This window comes from Tachysurus fulvidraco, chromosome 25, assembly GCF_022655615.1.
Source record: "Tachysurus fulvidraco isolate hzauxx_2018 chromosome 25, HZAU_PFXX_2.0, whole genome shotgun sequence".
Classification (NCBI taxonomy): domain Eukaryota; kingdom Metazoa; phylum Chordata; class Actinopteri; order Siluriformes; family Bagridae; genus Tachysurus; species Tachysurus fulvidraco.
Genome location: NC_062542.1, coordinates 17,354,560 through 17,372,059, shown reverse-complemented (window position 1 = coordinate 17,372,059; position 17,500 = coordinate 17,354,560). Strand labels below are relative to the sequence as shown.

The 17,500-nt window shown below is 43.3% G+C and overlaps 2 protein-coding genes across 8 annotated transcripts in view; both read right to left on the bottom strand.

Annotated features, from left to right (window-relative positions):
• map3k15 (mitogen-activated protein kinase kinase kinase 15) overlaps positions 1 to 14,277 on the bottom strand; it is a 29,388-nt gene extending 15,111 nt beyond the window's left edge. For 2 of the 4 annotated variants that reach the window (XM_027173792.2, XM_027173796.2), the window contains exons 1-14: positions 13,878 to 14,269; positions 13,513 to 13,657; positions 12,813 to 13,204; positions 10,811 to 10,950; positions 9,848 to 9,871; positions 6,145 to 6,222; positions 5,603 to 5,796; positions 4,135 to 4,303; positions 2,695 to 2,801; positions 2,283 to 2,453; positions 2,020 to 2,132; positions 876 to 1,035; positions 202 to 352; positions 1 to 63 (exon numbers count right to left, since the gene is read on the bottom strand). The exon at positions 1 to 63 is cut by the window's left edge and continues 45 nt beyond it. In XM_027173792.2, the coding sequence (XP_027029593.1) occupies positions 1 to 63; positions 202 to 352; positions 876 to 1,035; positions 2,020 to 2,132; positions 2,283 to 2,453; positions 2,695 to 2,801; positions 4,135 to 4,303; positions 5,603 to 5,796; positions 6,145 to 6,222; positions 9,848 to 9,871; positions 10,811 to 10,950; positions 12,813 to 13,116 (1,674 nt within the window). In that variant the 5' untranslated portion in view covers positions 13,117 to 13,204; positions 13,513 to 13,657; positions 13,878 to 14,269. Of the gene's footprint in view, positions 64 to 201; positions 353 to 875; positions 1,036 to 2,019; positions 2,133 to 2,282; positions 2,454 to 2,694; positions 2,802 to 4,134; positions 4,304 to 5,602; positions 5,797 to 6,144; positions 6,223 to 9,847; positions 9,872 to 10,810; positions 10,951 to 12,812; positions 13,205 to 13,512; positions 13,658 to 13,877 lie in introns of all 4 variants that reach the window. The other 2 variants (XR_007139535.1, XM_027173794.2) reach the window with 2 other exon arrangements.
• Positions 14,278 to 16,858: 2,581 nt separating this feature from the next.
• Positions 16,859 to 17,500, bottom strand: part of sh3kbp1 (SH3-domain kinase binding protein 1) — a 35,927-nt gene continuing 35,285 nt past the window's right edge. For all 4 annotated transcript variants that reach the window (XM_027173775.2, XM_027173773.2, XM_027173774.2 and 1 more), the window contains 2 exons: positions 17,162 to 17,225; positions 16,859 to 16,976 (listed from right to left, as the gene is read on the bottom strand). In XM_027173775.2, the coding sequence (XP_027029576.2) occupies positions 16,938 to 16,976; positions 17,162 to 17,225 (103 nt within the window). In that variant the 3' untranslated portion in view covers positions 16,859 to 16,937. The remainder of the gene's footprint in view (positions 16,977 to 17,161; positions 17,226 to 17,500) is intronic.

Below are 17,500 nucleotides of genomic sequence, written 5' to 3'. Positions count from 1 at the left end.
TGCTTCGCTGTTGATGGACACGTACGAGGGCTGATAAACTTTAGTGGGCTCCAGGATCAACACCTTCACACACACACACACACACACACACACACACACACACACACACACACACACACACACACACTAATTTCTTTAAAATTGTGCAATTAATAAGTTCTCAGTGGTAAACAGGTGTATTGCGGTGCTGGGACTAGATACCGGAAAGCGCAGGCTGTTGGTGGTTCTCTGTGTGGCTTCTACAATGATGTCCATCCAGAAGTTGAGTCTCTCTCTCTGAGCCGAATGCTCCATGTTCTGCTTCTTAAAGTGCTGGATGAGTTTCAGGTTCTGCACCACGGAGCGCAAGTACCTGAGATCAGAGACACGGATCTAAAGACGACACTAATAAACTCCAGCATTACAGCCTTGTTTAAATGAAAATGTTTCATGAGTGAGTCTGTGTTTAAGTGAGTCTGTGTTTAAGTGAGTCTGTGTTTAAGTGAGTCTGTGTTTAAGTGAGTCTGTGTTTAAGTGAGTCTGTGTTTAAGTGAGGCTGTAAGTGAGGCTGTAAGTGAGGCTGTAAGTGAGGCTGTAAGTGAGGCTGTACGTGAGGCTGTACGTGAGGCTGTACGTGAGGCTGTACGTGAGGCTGTACGTGAGGCTGTACGTGAGGCTGTACGTGAGGCTGTACGTGAGGCTGTGAATGTGTTCGAGTATTTTAGAGATGGAGCACTTGTGTGTGTGTGTGTGTGTGTGTGTGTGTGTGTGTGTGTGTGTGTGTGTGTGTGTAGGTGTTTGTGAGAGTGAGTGTGTGTGTGTGTGTGTGTGTGTGTGTGTGTGTGTGTGTGTTTGAGAGTGAGTGTGTGTGTGCATATATGTGTGTAGATGTTTACCAGATTGGAGGTTTTAGTTTGAAGAGTTTCTCAGCAGCTTGAACAGCTTTAGGGATGTCATTAGCCAGCATGCTAACGGTGAAGAACTGACCAACGTCCCAGTAATTATTCATCTTCTCCAAACTCCCCTTCCTGCCAAGAAGACTGTTCAACCTGACTCCTGTACAGACAGACAGACGGACAGACAGATGGACAGACAGAGAGACAGACAGATGAACAGACAGAGAGACAGACAGATGAACAGACAGAGAGACAGACAGATGGACAGACAGAGAGACAGACAGATGGACAGACAGACAGATGAACAGACAGAGAGACAGACAGATGGACAGACAGAGAGACAGACAGACAGACAGATGGACAGACAGAGAGACAGACAGAGAGACAGACAGACGGACAGACAGATGGACAGACAGAGACAGACAGACGGACAGACAGAGAGACAGACAGATGAACAGACAGAGAGACAGACAGACGGACAGACAGAGAGACAGACAGACGGACAGACAGAGAGACAGACAGACGGACAGACAGATGGACAGACAGAGAGACAGACAGACGGACAGACAGACGGACAGACAGAGAGACAGACAGAGAGACAGACAGAGAGACAGACAGAGAGACAGACAGACGGACAGACAGAGAGACAGACAGACGAACAGACAAAGAGACAGACAAATGGACAGACAGAGAGACAGACGGACAGACAGAGAGACAGACAGATGGACAGACAGAGAGACAGACAGATGGACAGACAGATGGACAGACAGACAGAGAGACAGACAGATGGACAGACAGAGAGACGGACAGATGGACAGACAGAGAGACAGACGGACAGACAGACAGAGAGACAGACAGATGGACAGGCACAAAATGATGTCATGTTCAGTAAAATAAATAAAAATAAAGATGAATAAAAGTAAATGATGAAGAGACATTAATATGTCTACACTGTAGATGTCCACATCAACACTACAAATTAATCAGCTCAGAAAATATCTTCAATATATTACAAAGTATTAAGTTACAGTTGAAGCTTTTTTACTTATTTAAAGTTTTCTATATTATTATTTTGTTGGTAAATAATTCGGTTTCTTCTCCGACAGAAAAGCTTCAAATGAACAAAAGAATGTTTCGTCTTCACCGATCTTGCGAAGCTCGATGGAGCTCTCGAACTGCTGTCCAGCGACGATGAGCAGCACGGCCAGGTTAATGCCCGAGTAGAGAGTGGGCTGCAGCTCGAATCCCTTCCTGTACCTGCACACACACACACACACACACACACACACACACACACACACACACACACACACACACACACACACACACACACACACACACACACACAGGATGTGAGCGTGTACTAAGTGCGTCGATCTGCTCATGTGCCGCGTGCTCTCTTCTCACCACTGGATGGCGTTATCACGACTTTTTGTGTCTTTACACTCTGAGTCGAGAAAAAAGTCCTTATAGATCCGACCACAGAGACAGAACATGTCTGGAGCGGGATGATCACATGACTGAAGGACCTGCAACATCACACGGAGAGCCTGCTCTCTGTCACCTGGACTGTTCCTCCTGCACACACACACACACACACACACACACACACACACACACACACACACACACACACACACACACACACACACACACACACGCGTAAACATTTTAAAAATGAGCATAAAACAAACAGTCAAACAAACAGACGGAAATTCTGACACCTGTGTATGTGTGTGTGTGTGTGTGTGTGTGTGTGTGTGTGTGTGTGTGTGTGTGTGTGTGTGTGTGTGTGTGAGTGTGTGTTTGTGTGTGAGACCTGTTGAGGGCGAAGGCATAGTGGAACTGAATCATAGGCTGGTTTGCGAGATCACAAGTAGGCAACATCTCCAGTGTCTGCACCAGTTTCACCATCGCATCATAATCCTGAGTGTAGAACAAGTGCACAGGTACACAGGGAGACAGGTACACAGGGAGACAGGTACACAGGGAGACAGGTACACAGGGAGACAGGTACACAGGGAGACAGGTACACAGGGAGACAGGTACACAGGGAGACAGGTACACAGGGAGACAGGTGCACAGGGAGACAGGTACACAGGGAGACAGGTACACAGGGAGACAAGTGCACAGGGAGACAGGTACACAGGGAGACAGGTACACAGGGAGACAGGTGCACAGGGAGACAGGTACACAGGGAGACAGGTGCACAGGGAGACAGGTACACAGGGAGACAGGTGCACAGGGAGACAGGTACACAGGGAGACAGGTGCACAGGGAGACAGGTACACAGGGAGACAGGTACACAGGGAGACAGGTGCACAGGGAGACAGGTACACAGGGAGACAGGTGCACAGGGAGACAGGTACACAGGGAGACAGGTGCACAGGGAGACAGGTACACAGGGAGACAGGTGCACAGGGAGACAGGTACACAGGGAGACAGGTACACAGGGAGACAGGTACACAGGGAGACAGGTGCACAGGGAGACAGGTGCACAGGGAGACAGGTGCACAGGGAGACAGGTGCACAGGGAGACAGGTGCACAGGGAGACAGGTACACAGGGAGACAGGTACACAGGGAGACAGGTGCACAGGGAGACAGGTGCACAGGGAGACAGGTACACAGGGAGACAGGTTTATAGGTGAGACAGATAAACAGCGAGACAGGTTTATAGGTGAGACAGATAAACAGAGAGACAGGTTTATAGGTGAGACAGATAAACAGAGAGACAGGTTTATAGGTGAGACAGATACACAGAGAGACAGGTTTATAGGTGAGACAGATACACAGAGAGACAGGTTTATAGGTGAGACAGATAAACAGAGAGACAGGTTTATAGGTGAGACAGATAAACAGAGAGACAGGTTTATAGGTGAGACAGATACACAGAGAGACAGGTTTATAGGTGAGACAGGTACACAGAGAGACAGGTTTATAGGTGAGACAGATAAACAGAGAGACAGGTTTATAGGTGAGACAGATACACAGAGAGACAGGTTTATAGGTGAGACAGATACACAGAGAGACAGGTTTATAGGTGAGACAGGTACACAGAGACAGGTTTATAGGTGAGACAGATACACAGAGAGACAGGTTTATAGGTGAGACAGATACACAGAGAGACAGGTTTATAGGTGAGACAGGTACACAGAGAGACAGGTTTATAGGTGAGACAGGTACACAGGTATGAGCATATTGATGAAAGCTTCTCTGTTTGTTGGTGTTGTATGTAAATGAGATGCTAATGAGCCTCACCTGTATGTCTCTGTAGGAGAAGAGCAGATTCATGACAATGTCCTGCGTCAGAACCTCCGTGTTGTCGATGCGCAGTTTGATTCGAGACAGTTCCTTGGCCAGTTCCTCGCCCTGATACTTGTCTCGAGCTTTTCGGATGTCATTCAGCAGTGTGTCTTTAAAGGAAGCGCTGTAAAAAAACAGACACCAAAATAAACCGTCCAGCAGTTTCCTCTTTATATTTATTCAGAACACGACGTTCCTCTGAGCTGCTATCTACAGCCACTTGACTTTTCCTCAGCAGGTGATAATCAGCCATAAGAACAAACACACATACACACAAACACACACACGCTGATGTCTGAGAATTGCTGGTGTTCCAGTCGTGTCCTGTTTCTCACTGACAGAACGTTTGTGACTGAGATAACAACCAACACTCTGGGGCTGAAACCTGACGCCAGATCACCAAGAGACTCAAACTGTGAAGGTTGGAAACTGCTGCTTTAAAAACTAGATTTTCACACACACACACACACACACACACACACACACACACACACACACACACACACACACATGGTCACACACACACGGTCACACACACACACACACGGTCACACACACACACACACACACACACACACACACACACACACTCACACACACACAGTCACACACACACAGTCACACACACACACACACACACACACACACACACACACACACACACACACACACACACACACACACACACACACACACACGCACATGCACACATACACGCACATGCACACATACACGCACAAGCACACACACACATACACGCACAAGCACACACACACACACACACACACACACACACACGCACATGCACACATACACGCACAAGCACACACACACACACACACACACACACAAACACACGCACATGCACACATACACGCACAAGCACACACACACACACCCACACACACACACACGCACAAGCACACACACACACACACACACACACACACACACACACACAAACACACGCACATGCACACATACACACACAAGCACACACACACCCACACACACACACACACACACACACACACACACACACACACACACACTCGCACAAGCACACACACACTCGCACAAGCACACACACACACACACACACACACACACACACACACACACACACACACACACACACACACACACAAACACACGCACACACAAACACACGCACATGCACACATACACGCACAAGCACACACACACACACACACACACACACACACCCTTCATACATACAATTTCATTTTAAATTGATCTTTAACAACTTCCTGAACAAGACAAAGTACAATAGTCTCCTGTTATGTGGTTGTGTTTCCTATTTGCATGTTTATGTACATTATGTATATTTATGTACATCCTGGTATTTTAGTCACTTTATTTTCTTTGTTTGGGCAAAACAATTTCTACAGTTAATAAGTACCAGGATGTGACGTGGATGTCCTTCAGCAGGCTGGCGAATCGGTCCACCAGCGGCACGCACAGAGGTCCGAGCAGGTTGTCCCAGCTGGGCTGCATGTACTCGGACGCCCGCCGCTGGGCCACGTTCTCACAGCAGATGTACTCGTTGTTGGGCGTCATCACGTATGGGATGAAGTAATAATTCCCACTGGAGGCCTGGAAGAGAACAGGAAGGACGAGTGAACAACAAAAACAAAGCTAGGATTTTACATTGTAGGAAAGATAACAGACGTTTATGGTGTAGTTCATCCAAACAAGCGAGTGGGAGGAGCTAATGAACTATTTATGCAAATAGGAATAATTCTACCCAGTTAGTATTAACTAATGGCCGTGTGTGAATTATTACACTTCTGTTATTCTGCTTTTATAGAAGTGACATAAAATACACAATATCTTTATTATCTTCGCCTAAACTCTGTTAGTACTTTCAGTGCTTTAGGTTTAGAATCTGATCCTCGGAGTCTCTCAGACACTAACTCACTCTCTCACAGCCTCACTACCTACTTTATTCCTCAGACCCGAGCCTCGGTACTCAGGAGGTAACTGCACCCAGGGGAAGCCCAGAGTAACGGGCCGTGAAGCCTACTCCAGGTAAGACACACAAGAGCGAGAAGAGAAAATGACAGAAGCAGAGAGAAAGAGAAAGAGAGCGTAAATGAGAAATACGAGGACTACGATTATAAGAAAAAAACAGAGACAAAGAAGGCTTCAGTATCCAGAGGGAAGAACCAGGTGAAGGAGACAATCAGAGAAAAGCAGTGAGACAGGTACACAGGAGAGACAGGTATACAGGAGAGACAGGTATACAGGAGAGACAGGTATACAGGAGAGACAGGTATACAGTTAGACAGGTATACAGGAGAGACAGGTATACAGTTAGACAGGTATACAGGAGAGACAGGTATACAGTTAGACAGGTATACAGGAGAGACAGGTATACAGTTAGACAGGTACACAAGAGAGACAGGTATACAGTTAGACAGGTATACAGTTAGACAGGTATACAGTTCGACAGGTATACAGTTAGACAGGTATACAGTTAGACAGGTATACAGGAGAGACAGGTATACAGTTAGACAGGTATACAGGAGAGACAGGTATACAGTTAGACAGGTATACAGTTAGACAGGTATACAGGTATACAGTTAGACAGGTATACAGTTAGACAGGTATACAGTTAGACAGGTATACAGGTATACAGGAGAGACAGGTATACAGTTAGACAGGTATACAGTTAGACAGGTATACAGGAGAGACAGGTATACAGTTAGACAGGTACACAGGAGAGACAGGTATACAGGAGAGACATGTATACAGTTAGACAGGTATACAGGAGAGACAGGTACACAGTGAGACAGTTATACAAGTGAGATAGGTATAAAGATACACGGTGAGACAGGTATGAGTGAGACAGGTATACAGGTGAGACATTTATACAGGTAATCAGTGAGACAGGTCCACAGTTATACAGTGAGACAGGTCCACAGTTATACAGTGAGACAGGTACACAGTTATACAGTGAGACAGGTACACAGTTATACAGTGAGACAGGTACACAGTTATACAGTGAGACAGGTACACAGTTATACAGTGAGACAGGTACACAGTTATACAGTGAGACAGGTACACAGTTAAACAGTGAGACAGGTACACAGTTATACAGTGAGACAGGTACACAGTTAAACAGTGAGACAGGTACACGGTTAAACAGTGAGACAGGTACACAGTTATACAGTGAGACAGGTACACAGTTATACAGTGAGACAGGTACACAGTTATACAGTGAGACAGGTAAGTGTCTCTTCAAATTATTTTACATTTCATTCTTCCTCCTTTCCCAAATAAATAGATAAATAAATTATAAAAACTGTAAAAATAAAATATAAAAATCTACTAACTACTAGATTAAAAATAATAATACTTATTTATTCCAAATACAACATTCATCTTATTTAAACAAATATATATAAAGGAATAAAATAATTCAAGATAAATATTTAACTACTCATTCGTCTTGTTGGACATTTTGGGTTCTGTTGGATTTATGGGACCTGATTTACATCAGATTATTCTTTACATTACAGTAAACTAGCTTAGATTAGATTACAGTATATTATAGTAGATTATTATACATTAGATTAGACTACAGTATGTTAGATTAGACTATAGTATGTTAGATTAGATTACAGTATGTTAGATTAGACTACAGTATGTTAGATTAGATTACAGTAGGTTAGATTAGACTATAGTATGTTAGATTAGACTATAGTATGTTAGATTAGATTACAGTAGGTTAGATTAGACTATAGTATGTTAGATTAGATTACAGTATGTTAGATTAGACTACAGTATGTTAGATTAGATTACAGTAGGTTAGATTAGATTACAGTAGGTTAGATTAGACTATAGTATGTTAGATTAGACTATAGTATGTTAGATTAGATTACAGTAGGTTAGATTAGACTACAGTAGGTTAGATTAGATTACAGTAGGTTAGATTAGATTACAGTAGGTTAGATTAGACTATAGTATGTTAGATTAGACTATAGTATGTTAGATTAGATTACAGTAGGTTACATTAGATTACAGTACTTTAGATTAGACTACAGTATGTTAGATTAGACTACAGTATGTTAGATTAGATTACAGTAGGTTATGTTACACTTTTAAGAACAATGTGGTGACATTTCAGGCTGCGTTTATGACAGAATCAGATTCAGGCTCATTTCTATCCTACAGGACAGTATTGATGTTGTCTTCATCAGAAATCCTGGTGAATGAAGATCAGTGATTTAAACTTCAGTTGTGTTTGAAGGTCGAGTTCTGTACAGAGCAGCTGGAGAGCGTTAGCTAAGAGCGCTATTTAAAGACATGTGTTAATCCATCAGACCTCCAGCATGAACCCATCTGCTTCTGTTTTAGACTCAACACAGTGAGGAAGGCACTGACAGTCTAATCAGCTAGTGTTTTATTCCTCTTTTACTCACCAACTCAACAATCACACATCAGCTTTACTAAAGTACAAAAACTTTTCATCTGTTTATAGATGTATTTTATTTCACTTTACTATATACCGTGTTTCCCTCAGCAGCATCTCTTTATTGTCTCTCTTCAATTTAATAAGAGAAAAAACACAATAAAGACTCCTTCAACACATCACACACACACACACACACACACACACACACACACACACACACACACACACACACACACACACACACACTATAATCAGTGGAGCATCTGCTGTACGTCTTTGTAAATGAGCTGTTGCTATAGAAACGGTAATCAGAATAAAGGCATGACTGTTATAGAGAATTAATCAACACCTGTCTATCGAGACAGAATTTGAGCGTAAACACTATTACACTCTACAGTTTCCTCTAAACTCCATGAATAATTTTTGGAGGGAAAATGTAAGCAGCTCAGACTCTGCGTATAGGTCACGTGGGCTTTCAGCCTCGGACGTTATTTTCACGTGTCGTCATGCAGCAGTAAATAAAGCACAGTGGACATGACGTGACAACATGGCTCCAGAAATAGCCACAAAGCCCAGGACGCAGAACACAGGGAGACGTCTTGCTTTAACCTCATGACAGTAGACATGGAATGAAATCAAAGATCTCCTACTATTTATGCGAAAGAATCTAATTAAGTCAATTCTATTTGGCATGAAATCGACATCACGATGTTTAAACATGTTATGGACGTGATTCAGATTATTTGTCTTTAGGTTTTGAAATGATGAAGTAGTGTTTGGGGGCGGAGCTAATCTCATGCTGTGATGTTACTACACAAGCTTCATGGCTTTAGACCAATGTGAAAATATTAGTGGATGAAAAAGTGTGACGTAGAAAAGTGTAGAGTTAGAGGTAGAGTTAGGGTTAGTGTTAGGGTTAGAGTTAGGGTTAGTGTTAGTGTTAGGGTTAGAGTTAACCCTAACCAGAGAACATGTGTGCTTTAACCAACTAACTAAATCAATATAGAATCAAAACTGTTAACTAGCTTACTAGTGGCTGGTTAAAATTCTAGTTACATTAACTAATGTGAGCTATTAGGACTGACTGCAGGTCATAGCAGCATTTTTTTTATTTTATTTGCATATTTATGCATATTCATAGCTTCTGGCATTTTTAATCAGGGTTAAGATGGAAAAGTGGAGGAACAATAATCAGATGATGTGAATCCAAATAGATTTGATACTTACTGTGTTTTTCTGGGCCACCATATCCTTCAAAAAAAGAAGAAAAATAAAGGAGTGAATTACTCATAACACATGACAGATTATTTGGGTATCTTCTGATCTCAGGTCAATAACGACACACTGGCAGGAACAAAGGCTTCAACCTCTTTATTTTTATCCAAATTATCTTACACATGAGCAGATCTTTGCAGGGTGAAACACTTCTGTAGGCTGGAAATAGCTTCTACACTTCACTGCCATGACAGGAATGTGAGGAATGAGCTACAGCCAGACTTCCTCACTCACACCAGACACTTCTACACACTGCCTACTGAACTGACATGGTGATGATGAAATCTGATGATACGTCTACAGTACAAACGTTCAGCAATACTTGAATTTAACAGCCGTCTACAGGAAACTACATAGGAAAAACAAATGTAATGAGCATTTAACAGGGTTGGGCAGTAGGGGGCGCTAGTCACACTCATGCTGCTGCTGATGTGTGTGTGTGTGCGTGTGTGCATATGAGTGCATGTGCATGCATGTGCATGCGTGTGTGCATGCGTGTCTGTGCATGTGTGTGTGCATGTGCATGTGTGTGTGCATGTGTGCGTGCGTGTGTGTGTGTGTGCATGTGTGTGTGCGTGCATATGTGTGTGCGTGTGTGTGTGCATGTGTGTGTGCGTGTGTGTGTGTGCATGTGATTGTGTGTGCATGTGAGTGTGTGTGCATGTGTGTGTGTTTGTGTATGTGTGTGTGTGCATGTGTGTGCGTGTGCGTGTGTGCGTGTGTGTGCGTGTGTGTGTATGTGTGTGTGCATGTGAGTGTGTGTGCATGTGAGTGTGTGTGCATGTGTGTGTGTTTCTGTATGTGTGTGTGTGTGTGTGTGCGTGTGTGTGTGTGTGTGTGCATGTGTGTGTGCATGTGAGTGTGTGTGCGTGTGTGTGTGTGCGTGCATGTGTGTGTGTGTGTGTGTGTGCTCACCTTCAGAGACTGTGCTGTGTCGGGGTCAGTGTCATGGTACAGGATGACGTTGTTGGCCATGTCAAAACTCTCACGAACACCCAGATGATAAAAGAGGGACGGCTGGCGGAACACATCACTCATATCCACCACCGCAATGTCTGTAAACACAGTGTGTGTGTGTGTGTGTGTGTGCGTGTATGTCCGTGTGTGTGTGTGTGTGCGTGTATGTATGTGTGTGTGTGTGTGTGTGTGTGTGTGTGTGTGTATGTGTGTGTATGTATGTGTGTGTGTGTATGTGTGTGTATGTATGTGTGTGTATGTATGTGTGTGCGTATGTGTGTGTGTGCGTATGTGTGTGTGTGCGTATGTGTGTGTGTGTGTGTGTGTGTGTTTAATGTAAAACAGGTACACAAGACTATTAGTCTATGCAGTTCTATACATTTTGGGAAACATCCACATGAAATTATTCCCATAAAAAACAAAACATTTTGTTGTTTCACTGCAGAATTCCAGCTGAAGCAGATTTCTAGTTTTATTTAACAAGAATTTTACAAGCCTCACTGATCTGCCTCACTGATCTGCCTCACTGATCTGCCTCACTGATCTGCCTCAACACTTCAAGCCTTTAAACACACGTGTTTTAGGAAAAAATGTTTAGCTAACATATTAGCTGTGGGTTTGCAATCAACATGATCTTGACACACAGACGAAGAGCGTTTCTAGTGTTTCATTCAGTAAATCGACACACACACTTCCTCCTGCAGCGCTGAGACGTTTCACTACGCAAAAAAAAAGAAAAGTAAAAAAACCCCCACAAAACTAAACTGTGCACTAAAACATTTCTCTTAATTAACTTCAATAATCAGTGTATCATGATGCGCAGGAAGCGTGATGAATCTAGGCGTCACGTCAACACCTGACAGATCCTGCACTCGGCCGTCACTCTCGGATGTCACGCTGGTTTCGTCTTTTCTCTGCTCTGATATTCCACACAGTCACAGGTCTGTAATTGACATGTGAAGACCTGTGAAAGTTTAGGAACCACTCAAGATGACCTTCAGAAATTTTCCCAGGAAAGAAAACACAAAAGTGCAGCTTGCTTTGTTATGGAGAACATCGTGATAACAGTCCTGACTGATCACAATCATGAAATTTACTTAGTGCACCAAAAGCACAGAGGTGGAACAGGGAGCTGGTGCAGAGATGAGAACTTTAAAGACTCTGCTGTTTTACTGACTTTATTTTAATGGCTACTGAGTAAAATAGAGATGATAAACATTAGAGACTGTCATGTACTCGATATGAGAGAGAGAGAGAGAGACAGAGAGAGAGAGAGAGAGAGAGAGAGAGAGAGAGAGGGAGAGAGAGAGCAGCTTCTTCTTTCATTCTATCTTAAGTCTTTACATGTACAAACTTTATAAATACGTAAACGTTCAGAATTGAAGCTGTGACCAGAGACTGAGATCATTCTAACTATTTTGTTTGTTCTGATAAACCAGAAAATCATCCGTCTTCCCGTGACAAGTTTTCATACACAAATAATCACAACATGGAGATAAATATGATCCCATGGAGAGGTTTTTTTTAGTTTTCATTATAGTCCCTGAAGGGAATTCTGCAGCACTTCAGTGATTATAAGAAGTGATTTACACACGTGGTTGTGCATGAAAAAGTGTCATGTGATGTGTGTGTGTGTGTGTGTGTGTGTGTGAGAGAGAGCTTCTCAGGAACTGTGCTTTCAGTTACAGTAAGTGCAGGTTGGGGCAGGTTCACTTACATACCACACCAACACACAATACACCGAGTTCAGGGCAGAAGTGACGTAGATATGGAACACGTAAAGGGTCATAATGGCCTCAAAACACTTTCTGCCCTTTTAATACACGCACAAAGTTAACGTGCTTTTACAGCTGTTCATCACACGTGTCACATGAGAAGCGTTCACGTGTGTTGTTTTTGGTTTGGTTTAAAAAAAAAAGAGCTTTGAGGAAAAAAAAACAACAACAGATTTGAAACTCACCTGCGTCGTAGAAGGTGTCCAGCACTGACGTCTCACCGAAGTCCAGCCTGCCGAAGGTGACGGTGGTGAGGATGGCGCTCTCGGCATCGCACGCTCTCTGCAGACACTGTAATGCCCCAGACTCAGGGCTGTTCGCCGCCACCGCCTTCAGCCCATCATTCAGGACGTACACAGCACGCAGACTGCGCTGTTTGGACACCAGACTTGGACTCGGGACGTCCACTCTCTCTGTGGCCATCAACGACACGCTGGTTGCATGATCTCCAGCTGCCTCTGCTGCTGACTGGCTGGAGACCTCCATCATAGAGCAAGTGTGTGCGTGTGTGTTTATGTGTATATGTGTGTGGGGGGTGGGGTGGGGTTGCACGTATGTCTGGCTCTTTCCAGGTTCTCTATAAATTAAAGCACATTAGAGTAGAGATTAATTAATTAATTAAGTTGTGCTTCATCAATAAACTTTCCTAAACCCTGGTCATGTATAAACAGGTATAAAGTGTTCTATAGTTAATGCGTGAAACTTGATACAAAATGTTCTGGATGCTGAAGCGTGAATCTTTTTAAAATAATATCCAAATTAGCATATGTTTCATTTTGGGTTGCATCATTTGCATGTTTAAATACACTTTTAAAATGAAAGCAGTTCTTCTGATGCACACTTCCAGCACGTTAGCGTTCATCTCGCCAGGGTTTTACACTGTACCGGGAGTCTAATGTGCGCCGTGTGCCGGTGGACGTGCTGTGCGCGCGCTCGCGTCCCCGGAGCGCAGAGACCTCCTGTTCATCAAATCAGTTCTCATCACTTCATCACTGACCACTGAAGTGTCTGTCATCCGGGTCTCAGCCCTCTGTGGCACCGCAGAGAGAACATGAAACATGTCAAATTGTGCAATCAGAAGGAAGTTTGGAAGTGTGCTGCAACGCATTACACACACACACACACACACACACACACACACACACACACACACACACACACACACACACACACACACACACACACACACACCCTTAGAGTACATAAAAATAGTAATGCATAATGCAAAGGGTCCTCAAACTTGCACGTACCTGCTTTTATGGAACCGGTTGCAGCAAATATTCCAATGAAAATCTCTCTCTCTCTCTCTCTCTCTCTCTCTCTCTCTCTCTCTCTCTCTCTCTCTCTCTCTCTCCCTCTCCCTGTGCCTTACTTCCCCTCTTACTGTATCTCCGCACTGTGTAAAGTCCAACAGCTAAATATAAAGCACTTGTTAGGACACGCGCTCAGTCATTCAGTCGGGAAGTTTATTTCTGTCTCCGACCTAAAAGTAACTAAAGAATAAAAAGTCCAGAGTTTAAGAATCTAGAGCCCTGAAGGCGCAGAGGTGACCATGCGGAGGTGGAATCACTGAGACTCAACACCACCGAGCCGCACGGGTGCTAAAAAGACGTGTGTGTGTGTGTGTGTGTGTGTGTGTGTGTGTGTGTGTGTGTGTGTGTGTGTGTGTGTGTGTGTGTGTGTGTGTGTGTGTGTGTTCATGGCTCCTCCTGCTGTTTCCTCTGACATGACTAAATGTGTTTACATAGACGATAGAAACCAACCTCCATCTTCCAGGGTTCTTTTAAACATTTCATCATCAGCGTTTGTAGTGTCTGTGTGTGTGTGTGTGTGTGTGTGTGTGTGTGTGTGTGCGTTAAAAGAAAATGATAAAGGACATTGTGGTGTGATGAAGCAGAATTATTGTAACATCTAAACATTTTTGTCCATTAATTGTTACACTGAATCTTGAAAGTTGGTAAACCAAGATGTCTGCTGTTCTCTCTGTTATAAACACTATAAACACTTCCTACACACCTGCGTCCCTTTTGTTCTCCCTCTTCAAGTTAATAAGACAAAAAAATCAACATAATACAAATCTCAGCTTGTCGTGTTACTGAGAAACTGCAAAGAACTCTTCTGTCTTAACGATGTGGGAGAACGTCCAGTTCCAGCCTCACCTCTGACTGGTACACAGTCTGACACTGGAGACTCCTTCACCACATCACACACACATATTTTTAATGCAGAGAGAAACTATTGGCACCCCTGGAGAGTGAAACAGTCTTATCCTTCTCGTTGTAATGCCTTGGGTTTTCTCACAGGAGGACTTTATAAATGTTCTGTAGAAGAGTTCTGGATCTGCTGTTTATTTTAATTCGATACTCAATACAGATTAAAATGATGTAATATACAGCACTCATGTTTCCTCCATTCCTGATTCACATCTCTTTATGTAACCCCTGAATGTTCTAGAGAGTTCTGTGGCTGTTCTGAGCTCAGGTTACCCATAATTCGAGCTTCTCCACACACAACACTCACACGCACACACACACACACACACACACACACACACACACACACACCTACAGGTGTCCATTAAACACAGATACAGAGCAGTTGAGTTAAAGCTTCAAATAAATGTGTGTGTGTGTGTAGAGATTGATGGGTTGGTGATATAATAGCAGTGTCCTGTGTCCTGTGAACAAAAATATCTTCAGCTATTGTATATCTGTCCTGGAACGTGTGTAATGTCTTTTTATTACTTTGTTCCTTACTAGTTTTCCCACTTCATCAGGAGCAAAGCCTCAACAGACCATCAGGTTTCCTCCACCATGGTTCACTCCTCCAGCATCTTTTCATTTCTTCTGTGCTTCACAAATGTTTTGTCTGATCCAAACACCTCAAGCGTAACTTCTTCAGTCCATAACACTTTCTAATCGCCATCATGCTCATGATTATCAGTCAGTCAACCAGCACCCTGGAGTCTCGTCCGACTGGTGTTTCCTGGTGTTTTTGTGTGTGGTGTTTAATGAAGCTGCTATCTGAGGAGCTGTGAGGCGTCTATTCCTCCAACTACAGACACAGATGTGTTGAAGTAATCGTCCTTTCTAAAAACAACAAACTGAGGACTTCCTGTTGGAAGCTGAGACCATAAACAAATACACAGACAGACAGATAAACAAGCAGACAGACGGACAAAGAGATAGACAGGTGTAGAAAGCAGAAGCAGTCAGAAAGGTAGATAACAGGAAGGACAGATAAATAGAAAGAAAGAAATGAATACAGACAAAGAGAGATAAACAGAAATAGTGGAGACAGACAGACAGACAGACAGACAGACAAAAAGAGACAGACAAATAGTGATAGATTAACAGAGAGACACAAATAGAGACAGACAGACAGAAATTAACATAGAACAGACAGACAGACAGACAGACAGACGAATGAACCCTGAAGCAGAGAGTATTTCGGAATCTTCTTTTTTAATAAAATCTGCACACATAAATGCATTTTCCGTACATTAAAATATAAAAGTTTATATAAGACTTTCTCAAAAGAAGAAACAGCATCAAGAAAACAAAATGTGCATTTTCTCCATATCGCTGACACGAAAGAAAAGACATGATTTTATTAAAAATAAAGAAGGCCTCAGTGTGGACAAGAGGAGAGACGAGAGAGAGAGAGAGAGAGAGAGAGAGAGAGAGAGAAAGACAGGGTGTGAGAGAGACAGGTTGAGAGAGAGACTGGGAGAAAGACAGGATGAAAGAGAGACAGGGTGAGAGAGAGAGACAGGGTGAGAAAGAGACAGGGAGAGAGAGACAGAGAGAGAGAGAGGGGGGAAGACAGGGTGTGAGAGAGACAGGGAGAGAGAGAGACAGGGAGAGAGAGAGACAGGGTGAGAGAGAGACAGGGAGAGAGAGAGACAGGGTGAGAGAGAGACAGGGTGAGAGAGAGACAGGGAGAGAGAGAGAGACAAGGAGAGAGACAATGTGTGAGAGAGACAGGGAGAGAGAGACAGCATGAGAGAAGAGAGACTTAAAGAAAAGATCTTAAAGTAAACGACTGAAGGCCGACGCAGCAGCTTCTCCTTCACATCACTTAAAGTGTGGAGTCGCCGCCTAGTCGCAGTACCAGGAGAAGATGGTTCCTCCTCAACACCATGGAAAAGTATCTAATAAAATAACCGTAAAGTGAGGAAGCGTTCGTTTGTTTTCTCGTTGCTGTTGTATTCACTTGCTTTTTTTCTTCATCTTTATTTGGCACGAATCCGTCTGCCAGCCTTTCAGAGTTTCTGCCATTTGCCACCAACCACCTTGAATCACGTGCGTTTATTTGGAGAGAACTTTCTTTATGTTCTCGACGTCCATCTGAAACAAGCAGAGCAGGAAAACGATGACACACACATGGGGATGTTCTGCACCTCAGATTAACTCACAAAGTCCTCTTAGGTTCTTCACATTTTACTCCGTGGGTTCTTTGTGCTTCATATAAACACACTGCATGTTTTATTTGTATAGGAACATAATTCCACAGGAGGTCGATTCGTCCTCACCTGCAGGGACAAGCGGATCTTTTTCTCCTCGTCAAGTTCACTCACAAGCTGTTTCATCTCCTGTCTGAGGGAAAAAAACCACAGAAGACCAGGTCAAATCAGGTGAAATAAACAAACCAGGACCAAGGAATACTGATGCTAAACTCTTTGGAACATCTCTCTCATTTCTACTTAACAACTCTTCCAAATGTCTCCATCCTTCCTCTTATTTTAAGATCTTCTAAATTGTCCTTTCACTCAGGACATCTTCCATCTGTCTCTTTCCCTCCTACATTCCAATCATCTTCCTCCTTTTTCTAAACATCTTGAACTTTCCAGAAATCTCCATTTTTTAATTAT